The sequence below is a fragment of the Lepisma saccharinum genome, unplaced genomic scaffold, assembly GCF_977018435.1.
Source record: "Lepisma saccharinum unplaced genomic scaffold, izLepSacc3.1 HAP1_SCAFFOLD_208, whole genome shotgun sequence".
NCBI classification, from domain to species: Eukaryota; Metazoa; Arthropoda; class Insecta; order Zygentoma; family Lepismatidae; genus Lepisma; species Lepisma saccharinum.
Genome location: NW_028142993.1, coordinates 301798 through 312856, shown reverse-complemented (window position 1 = coordinate 312856; position 11059 = coordinate 301798). Strand labels below are relative to the sequence as shown.

General features: G+C 38.2%; 1 protein-coding gene across 1 annotated transcript; it reads left to right on the top strand.

Annotated features, from left to right (window-relative positions):
• The first annotated feature begins 2358 nt into the window (after positions 1-2358).
• On the top strand, positions 2359-2979 carry LOC145982510 (uncharacterized). The gene has a single exon (XM_083115965.1). It carries the CDS (start codon positions 2359-2361, stop codon positions 2977-2979), a length of 621 nt encoding a protein of 206 aa, XP_082972091.1.
• Positions 2980-11059: the final 8080 nt, after the last annotated feature.

Below are 11059 nucleotides of genomic sequence, written 5' to 3'. Positions count from 1 at the left end.
CTCTGATTCAAGTAATTTAACTGTAAATATTATCTTTTGTGTGTAAAACATAATTGTTAGTTGCACTGAAAGGTACAAATATTAACTTTATACACATTCATACACTCTAAATAACATAATTTTGATACATATATTAGTAACAATTTTTTAAAAAATTAATTTAAACCAAAAAAATAGCTTTGTTTTCTTAAATAAATATAACGTAGTAAAAATACCAAACAATGATTCCTTCTTTTGTTATTTAAAGGATGCCAAACAGTGTAAACCAGTTTTTATATTACACATTTAATTCATCATTTATCAAGTATAGAAGTTAGAAACTGGCTAAACAACATTAAAAAGCATAAAAGTTGAATACTGTAACAATATATTTTAAAAAGATACTGATTCTTATCTAACTTTGTGAATTACATACTAGTACATTTTGGCAATTTATACATAAAATATATTTATTTCTTAGGTATATGCACTATAGTCAAGGAAAATGTTACTAAAACTTGGCTAGTAGTTTGTGCCTTCAAAGTAAATGTGAGAGTTTTAGCTTTATTTATCCGTAACTGGATATCAGTGTAACTTGTTAAGCTCGCCAAACACAATCTTTACTTCAATTTTGAAAGCTAACTGAACTCTAGAGTTTCGAACTACATATAGTATAGATCTCTATAGTGATAAAATACATCCAGTCTGTAAAAATTTGGTAATGTTGTCTCCTTCTCTGTCTATCCAGACCAAGTGTGTTCTCAAGTGTTTTAATGTATTTCCTAACACAATTACTTTTCAAGAAAAGAATACCTTGTGCCAAGATAGCTTAGTTGGTATAGCGTTAGGCTTTTAACCTATCTGTCCAGGGTTCCTTCCTTGTCTGGGCGGTTACCATTTTTTAATTTTGCCATCGGATCTTGTGCAACAGTAAGTCGCAATTAAGCTTTTATGTTTCTCAAATATCAGCATCTTTAGCTAACAGTACAGCCTAACTAGTATTTTTTATGGTAAGAATGCTCTGGTGGTTGAACCTACACCTACTGTAATATCCCTGTGGTATTAACTTATATGCAGCCCTTAAGTTTGGGGACTATTTCTCCTCCGATCATTTCCTCGCCATTTATCCTTAGCGTCGCGATTAGCCTCAGAAGCAAAAAAAAAGCTAAATCTTAAATTTGTTCTTTAATATCTCTGAAACCACCCATAATATAGAACTATACTTAATGAATTTTGCCGTCTTCCTGTTGGATCTGTTAAATAATCCACTCAATAAAAATATACTTAAATAGAATAATCTGTTTTTGAGATACTTAAATCGGGTAATCTGCTTTTGCGTAATTTCTCAGAAATATAGGCAATCATAGTGCTTGATATATTTAGCACCAGATATACAGTAGTATAAATCAAAATCTAGTTAGCGTAGGCCTGTGTGCATCTGGTACATACAATTACTTGAAAAAGCAAATAATGTGTGTGTAATGGATAGCCTTCTTGTGAAACTTATTTCCTCGTAACATTAGCTGTAAGTGCTTCTTGTAGAGTAATAAGGCTCTCTGGTAAACATTTGGCCTTATATCGCAACTGCAAATAGTCGAAATGTTAAACATTTCGTGTACTTTATCCAGTAAGGCTTAACTAAAATACAATAACAACGTTACAGACATAAAAAATAAGCAAGTTTTGATATTCTAGTGGCACATAATAAGTATAAAATATCCTTTAAAATACTCTGAGAGATAGTTTTGGTTATCTAAAATCTAAATTTTCAAACCTTCTATCCAGCATAAATAGGCTCTAGAATTCATTAATCCTCAATAATATTGGGTATTTGAGATAAAAAGCAGATTGAGAGTAGTGCTGATCGCATCATCTCCAAAATACCAAAAAAACAAAATTATATGGAGCCCTACCTCATATATATTTAGGAAACTTTACCTAGTATAACAGTAACAAAATACTCAGCTAACTCTAAAATAAACGAACTATCCTACGTAGCAGGCATAACCTAACCTAAATAAATACATATACAGGGTGGGACAAAAGTCAGGTGACAGCATTGTCATAGGAAAGGCTGGTGTGTTGGAGGTCCACTTTGGCTACATATGATGTTTGGGGGGAGGGGTAAACCCAAGGACACATGTGACAACCCCGGCCGCCATCTTGAAATCCGCCATTTTGAACGCAACTTAGGTTTCTTAAATGGAACCATAGGCATGTGACATATGATTTCTAATTGTTTTTTCGTCAGGAGTTCAATGCCGCAAACCGTTTTGTCCTATCGTGAACCTTTTCCTAATTATGACTTGTTTTATCTTTGCAGGTATCACCGACTGAATAATGCTGCTGACGATCGAATAACGTGTGGAGATCATCCTCATGTGTGGAAATCGGAGCTCGCGTGTGGTGGCTGCAGAGTTTAATGCATTACACCCCGAAAGGGAGCCCATTTCCCACAATGGTCTGGCCAAACTCGTCATCAGATTCCGAAAGACGGGACATGTGGCCGATAAAGCACGCAGTGGTCACCCGAAAACGTCAACAGATGAGGCAACCACTGTCGCTGTCCTCGCATCCTTCTCCAAAAGCCCCCAACGTAGCACCAGACTTATCGCTCTTGAATCTGGAGTTAGCCGAACATCCATACGGAGGATACTTGCCGATAACAAGTGGCACCCATACAAAATTCAAATGCACCAGCATCTGACAGAGAGCGATCCTGACCGTCGGTTACAGTTTGCCGAATGGGAGACGGAGGAACTGGAGACCAACCCGGATTTCCCCTTGCAAGTGTTGTTCTCCGATGAGGTACTTTTTTACGTAAACGGAGAAGTGAACAAACAAAACCACCGTTACTGGAGTGACAACAACCCACACTGGATTGATGCACCGCGGATCGTTGGTTCCGAGAACGTTATGGTATGGTGTGGTATTTTTGGTACGAGGATCATTGGCCCATTTTTCATCTTCGGCACGCTGAATGCCGACCACTACCAATGACTGCTGGATGAGGAGATTTTTCCGTCGGTTTTGCCAGAGGACGGTTCGTACCCAACGTTCTTCCAGCAGGATGGAGCCCCTCCCCACTACGGACATTGTGTACGGGACTACCTGGACCAGCAGTTCCCTGGGAAGTGGATCGGGCGTCGGGGACCGGTAGAATGTCCACCACGGTCACCGGACTTCACGCCTTTTGACTTCTACCTGTGGGGCCACCTCAAGGCCATGGTTTACGTCGTGAAAATCCAGAATTTACAGCATCTGGTGCAGCGAATTGTGAATGCCTGTGCTGCTGTGCGTCCGGAGACATTGCTGGAAGAGGCATGTGGCACAAACCATTGTGCACGAGAGTGGATCTTTCGAGCATGTGTTGTGAGGAGACACAACGGGGGAAAGACAGGCCATAATTAGGAAAAGGTTCACGATAGGACAAAATGGTTTGCTGCATTGAACTCCTGACGAAAAAGCAATTGGAAATCATATGTCACATGCCTATGGTTCCATTCAAGAAACCTAAGTTGCGTTCAATATGGCGGATTCCAAGATGGCGGCCGGGGTTGGCACATGTGTCCTTGGGTTCGCCCCACCCCCCAAACATCACACGTGGCCAAAGTGGACCTACAACACACCAGCCTTTCCTATGACAATGCTGTCACCTGACTTTTGGCCCACCCTGTAGAAATACAAAAATTAAAAATAGCATAGTGGAAATCTGAAAACCCTAATAATAGTAATAATATATTCTGTGGATTAAATTTTAGCTAAAAGTACTTTTTCTTTAGTGTTTTTAAAAAGATTTAAATAAATACTAAACTCTAAGTTTGAAATTAGTGAATGTCGGATACAAAACAAAATTAATAAAAAATGATACAAACCCTGCAAAAGAATCAGTAAAACATTGAAAAAACACACTTTATGTGTAGAAAATTTAATCAAAAGTCTTCCCTGAACAGATTGAATTGTGTTATTTGAGTAAAAATTAGGATAAACTTGTGAAATAATCACATAAAAGTTGAGGAAACTCACTTTGTGTGTCGAAAATGTAACTAAAAGCATTTCGTGAACAGATTGAATTGTGTTATATGATTAACAATAGGTATAAAGTTGTAAAATAATAAGTTAAAATTGTAAAAATATCACTGCGATACCAAAATATAATAAAAAATGTTGCCTGAATAGATGAAATTGTGTTATTTGAGTAAAAAATGAGCATGCACTTGTAAAATAAAAGTGTAGAACTTGACAAAACACACATTTTGTGTACAAAATTTAATTACAAACACATTTAAATCGTGATATTTGAGAAAAAGGAAGCCTAAACTTGTAAAATAAAAGGTAACACTTGACAAAACAAACTTTGTGTGTCCGAAACTTGAAAAGTAAACAATTTAAAGTTAAAAATAAAGTTTGTGTGTTGAAAATATAATACAAACTCTTCCTAGAATCGTTTAAATTTTGTTATTTGAGTAAAATACATAAAACTTTATAAAACATTTGACATAAAGTCAAAGTTTGTTAAAAATAAACTCAATATTATGTTAAAAAACATGCAGTAACATGAATGTACTAGCTAAATCAATAATCAAAGGTTACCAGGTTCGATGCCCCGTGATAAAGGCAAATAGTGGATCGAATCCAGTCACAGATATCTTTCACTTCTTCCTACTCTAAATAAAACCCTTACGCTTCGTTCGCATTGTTCAAAATATAAATTTCGCTCCAATCTAATTGGGTATCCAAAAATTCTATTTATCTTGTTTTCTCGGTAACCTCGGGTTACTTTGACAGAAACATATTCTAACAAGCAAGCGTTCTACCCTAAAACCCGTGCTTCAGCATCCCTTCCTTTGGAGGCAAACCTGAGCAGAATATTAATTGGCGGCGGAAACCTGTTCTACAAGCGACGCGCAGCTTCAAAAATTTGAACTTGACCACGCATCCTTTCCTATGTCGTTTAATTCCTCCCTCATCCTATGCTACAGTGTTGCATACCTTTTCCCTGTTCCTGCGTTCTAGTTAACCTTGAAAAAGCCGGTTCTTCAAATCTACCGACGCCTTCTCTGATTAATTAATCGGGTTCTTTCTTTGTTCTGGCGTTCTGACGTCATTTGACCCTTACCGCACATCCCCCAAACACCGTCTTCTGTCTACCGTCTCAATACACCGTCTTTCATACCATATAATATTATTCCTTAGTACTCTATAATTATTATCATTACATATCGCGGGTTCGAGTACCGGAACCGTCCCAAATCATGATTGGACATTTATTATTATCTATTACTAACATTCCTAGCCATTAATAAACCATAAACTCTTATTTTTAATATTATAAACATAAATATTATAGGTTCATACATTACATACTTTGCAGTTATAAACAAAAAAACATATGCATAGCGTTTAGTAACAGTAATTACCTTCTATATACATATTTTTCATAAAATTAAAAATTAAAAATTCATAAAAGTTATAAATATGCAAACACATAAATGTAATTATTCCTATTGATATGTAAATTTATTCTAAATACATGCAAATAAATTCTAAGTACATTCAAATAAATTATGAATATTAAACACCAACAGGCCTTGGCGCGGACAACCTCTACTCTCGGTCTCGGCTCAAAAGTTTGTCAAAGTTTATTTTAGGTCCAGTTTATGATAGGATAGGCTAATCAGAACATAATCCAAGTTTAAACTTGAATTAGAACCACTACGCATGAGCCTCATTACGGTATCGATCTAAATCTAATGAGGGGCAAAGGGGCTCTCTATCTCGTCTCAAGTCGAGTCAAGTCAAGTCATTAAAGCAAATATTTTTTTTCTTATTAACGTTTTTCTAGTTGATGCCTTAGTTCGATGTTGTGAAATGTTATCCTGAATTTATGAAACCAGGGAGCACAGGCTTACAACTGTAACTGACTGATTAACTTTGCCATCACGATAATCAAAATATATGACATTTGGCAATAATGTGGTAGATATCTGCTATATATGTCTGATTCTAATAATATTAGAAGAAATAACTTAAAATGTTGTAGAAACTACAAGTAATAAAACCAAAATAGTAAATCGAGAGGACTACAATTCTGCCCAATTAATCAAATATTATTCTGAATAATGTTGTATTAGACCCAAAATCATCCTCACGATTTCCATATAGTTTCGAAAAAATGTAACTAATATTTTATAGTGGAAGTATATAATTTCTGAAAATTCCATTTGAGAAATTCGAAAATGAAGTCAGCGCTACCCTTCTGAAGCATATATATATATATATATATATATATATATTCTCTTCCAATCCATAACTTCTTTGGAATTGTGTACCCCCTTACACAGAGAAGCTGAAGATTAATATGCTAAAACAAAACTTTATGATAATCAACTATCTTACACTCATTTTCATGCCCTTAGAAAAGTTTTCCCAGAGTGAAGATTACGTGAACTAATTTGTACTACAGTGTATAGTACATCCAATAGGTTTACAGTGGTTTTAATTCTGTCTGAAAGGAAGATAGTGTTCGTAAACAAAGAAAAAACATTTTGTGTTGAGCTACTAAAAATAGTTTCTTTGAACAGCCACTAAAAATAATTTCTTTGGACGGCCACCAAAAAATAGTATCTTGGAACAGCTACACCTTACTCCTGTCAAGTTACATAAGGAGTTACTAGGTGTACAGCTTGGATCAGGGATTAGTACTGTACCCTTGTCCCAAAATTTAGCCACTGCTTACCTCTGAATTCTCACTAACCGATCCTATTGTATAGATCAACCGGGAAATTGAAGCCGCGTATTAATATTCTCATTATATTCTAGAACATTCCGCAGATAAACCGACTCGTTAATGCTGCCAGTAGTTCGACTCCTTCTCTTATTCAAGAGCGTTCCTTCTCGCGCTTTCTGGATAATAAAAATTACAACAAATCGTCCTACTTGTGGCGCTACCTTTGTTGTGTAGTTTCCAAATGCTGACAAGTCTTTACATACTCTTCAAGTTCGCTGCGAAAACACCAAAAGTGCAAGAAACGTTTACGTGCAATATTTTCAACACCAGGGTTACAGAACATTCTCAGTCTTTCCTCGACAAATACTTCCCTCCTTAAATTGTGGTCACATTATTCAAGAAGAAAAGAACCTAATTTTATCAAGTGTAAACTAAAGCACCATGATCCTCACCTTGGATACGTGTTATTATCAATAACAGGGTAATAGAACATTCTCCGTCTTGCCTTGATAAAATTATTTCTCTCCTAAATTATGGTCACATTATTTTATTTTACACCACATGAACCAAAAACCTCATTTTATCAAATGTAAACCGAAAGCTTTCTGGGGGGTTCGATCCCCCTAAGACCCCCCTTGGATACAAGTCTGCATTTGATCGTGTAAGGACAGCTGCGGTGGACTACTTTGTACAAAATAGATTGTACGGCACTAGAGACGTGTTTTGCTGTTACATTTGCCATGTGCGTGCCAATTGTAGTTCGGATACTCTCTTACTATTCGTATCAATGTACTCGTCTTACTATTTAAATCACTATGTAACGTTTTCACAGATGGTGCGATGTTTTCGTTCCGTAATAACCGGTAGAATACATGTAGTCAAGATTCTGATAAAACAGATACCGCCTTGGTATACGTTCAGGACACAGAAAAAGGGAGGCAGGAGTGGCCTGGGCTACGCCAACTTTGTTTAGGCTCCCTTATAAAGGTCCAGTGTATAACTTTGAATATTATTGCATTTTCTAATAAATATTTATTATTTATAATAATTAATTTTAATTTTCTATTAAATGCTTGATGCAAATTTCACAAATTAATCGAGGATTTTGTGTGAGAATATTTTAGGTACTTAATTCCTGAGATATTTAATTCGAATTACTTCTTTTATTTAACCGTGGCATAACAGCAGGGAAGACGCTACAAGGGGGCTAATGGGGCTAAATTCGCCCAAATGGAACTCAGACTCCATTGAAGCCTCCCTCCTCATGTATTTATATACCGGGTGAGGCACCTAAAAGTACCACCTGAAATAGCGAAGAAACCAGAAACAGTAGCGAGGTGAGGTTTGCGGGAAACAATAATATCAAATGGGGCTCGTAAATCGGAGGTATAATGTGGGTCGAAAAATATCGACAAATGGGGCATCTGGAGGAAAGTCATATTTTTTTAAATGGAACGATATACAATAACATGCATAATATAAAAGAGCACACGCAGAGAAACACAACGCCGTTGGTCTCATGCATCTACTGCACATAGGAACGAAGATATGGCCATGTGAAAATATGTAAACAAACTAACAACTGGCCCACTTGACCGTCAGTACCACAGCATGTACAAGTATGAGATGTCGGAAGCCATTGTACAAGATGAAGACAGAACGTGTTAAAGGAAGAAAAAATACAGTAGACATCGTCAGCACCATGTATTTGACAGTGTTACAGCATAATGAAAATGACCATGACAGTATGTCGAAGAACCACTGCGTAAGAAGCGAAAACCTGTCAAAGTGTGTGTTCAAAGTGGTGGCCGTCAGCTGCGATACAGGCAACGAGGCACCCACGCAAAGATCGTTGCACAGAATGTAGCATCTCGTAGGGAATGTCCCTACAGGCCGCAGTAATGCGGTGTTGCATATCTTCTGGAGTTGTTGTCATTTCCCGGTAGACAATGTCCTTCAGCTTTCCCCACAGGAAAAAGTCTAACGGTGTCAAATCTGGGGAACGAGCCGGCCATTTGACAAGCCCTCCACGTCCAATCCAACGATTTGGAAATGTATTTTCCACACATGCTGTAGCGCGTTTTGCACTTTGAGCTGGGCACCCGTCATGTTGGTACCACATTTCCGTCCTTGTCTGAAGTGGTATGTCCTCCAATAGTACAGGCAGCTCATGTTGTAAAAACTGTATATATCGGTCAGCATTCAGTGTCCCTTGTATAAAAAAAGGGCCAATGAGATGTTCACCCACTATACCACACCACACGTTCACACTCCATGGGCGCTGGCGTTCCACTTGGCGAAGCCAATGTGGATTTGTCATCGACCAATAGTGCATGTTCCTTAGGTTGACATTTCCATGATTGGTAAAAGTTGCCTCGTCAGTGAAGAGGATACATGACAAATCGGGTGTGTCGTGTCGTAACAACCATGTGCAAAACCGAACACGGTCCACAAAATCATTCCCGTGAAGTTCCTGATGGAGGGAGATATGATATGGGTGAAACTTGTGTGTGTGCAGAATGCGCAATACACTTTGCTGACTCATCCCAGCATCCCTGGCAATTTCACGGGAGCTAACGTGCGGATTCACAGCAACAGCGGCGAGAACATTTGTTGCACCTGCCTCACCTGTAGTTGGCTTGTTCCGCACACGTGCTCGTGGTGTTACACTTCCCGTGTCTCTTAATTGAATAAATAACTTACCAAACAGACGTCGAGATGGCTGTCGTCTGTCCGGATATCTCTCTGCGTACACACGGTAGGCTTCTGAGGCATTCTTTCGGCATTCCCCAAAAATCAGGATCATGTCCGCTTTTTCTATGTTTGTGAACACCATAATCTTCGCTCTTACCACTACGACTGCTTGCTATGAACTAACACGATCTCGTGGACCTGCTATCAAAACTTGCTCTGCGTAAAGGCAGTTCTGTCAGGCACCTGAGAAGTCTTACATGAAGTGGTACTGACGGTCAAGTGGGCCACTTGTTAGTTTGTTTACATATTTTCACATGGCCATATCTTCGTTCCTATGTGCAGTAGATGCATGAGACCAACGGCGTTGTGTTTCTCTGCGTGTGCTCTTTTATATTATGCATGTCATTGTATATCGTTCCATTTAAAAAAATATGACTTTGCTCCAGATGCCCCATTTGTCGATATTTTTCGACCCACCCCATACCTCCGATTTACGAGCCCCATTTGATATTATTGTTTCCCGCAAACCTCACATCGCTACCGTTTCTGGTTTCTTCGCTATTTCAGGTGGTACTTTTAGGTGCCTCACGCGGTATATAATACATGCAGTTTTTTTATATAATAGTTTCCATTTTGTATATGATGATCATAGTGAGTCTGATTGTACATTATGTCATTGGTAATATTATACAGTACTAAATGTTAGTAAATATCTTTTCGTAGGCATCAGCGTAGGCATAACTTGGCAGAGGCAAGGGTGTGGGGCACATTTGCCTCTCCAAATTTTCAGATGTTAAAATTTACAAGGGTATTCTTGCTAAAGATTCTGGTGATTGAGAAATGAAAATAAGGAATGAATTTTATGACTTCCCAACATTATTTTTATGGGATGGGAAACTTTTCGATTGTACCTCCCACCCCCACCCCACCGAAATGTTAGGCCCTAAGTTACGCGCCTGTTAGTTATCCCCCCCACAGAATTCGAAACCGATATCTGTATACCCCTACTTATATCAGGCTGGCGTCGTAACTGCTTAACAGCGCGTGAGGTCCAGTGCATACCTACCGACTGCCGGCCTCACTCATACCAGAGGAGATCACCCAACCAGTTACAAAGTGACGTGTGGTCAGCACAACGGACCCACAGTTGTTGTAGGTTTCTGTGACCGGGTTCCGCCACTCATTCATAACTCGCCAATTTCCTCACGTAAGTGTCTGGCCACCCGGCCCATACACATGCTGAAATCTCAGGAGAGAAGTTGCTACGCTTCCACCAGGAGACTCGAACCTGCCGAGTCGCGTAGCCGGAGACCAAAGCTTGCGCTTTACACCGAATGGCCACGCTGCGTGACGCTTCTTTTATTTACGATCGTAAAACGTTTGCACAAAAAGGCGGTAAATTATGCAAGATTATCTACTGAAATGGGTATATCAACTTAATGTGTTTTACTCTATTTCATATTTCAATATTTCCTCTTTCGAACACAGTAAAATTAGAAAAATGGCATGGTATAAATATTTTGATTTAAACTTTAAAATACATAACTTCCTCTTCCTTTAGAGGTACTGAACCAAATCTAATAAAGCACACACATCATCAACAAAGAGCGATAGTTTGGTAAACTAAAAGGCATCAAGCGACCGTGAAACAATACC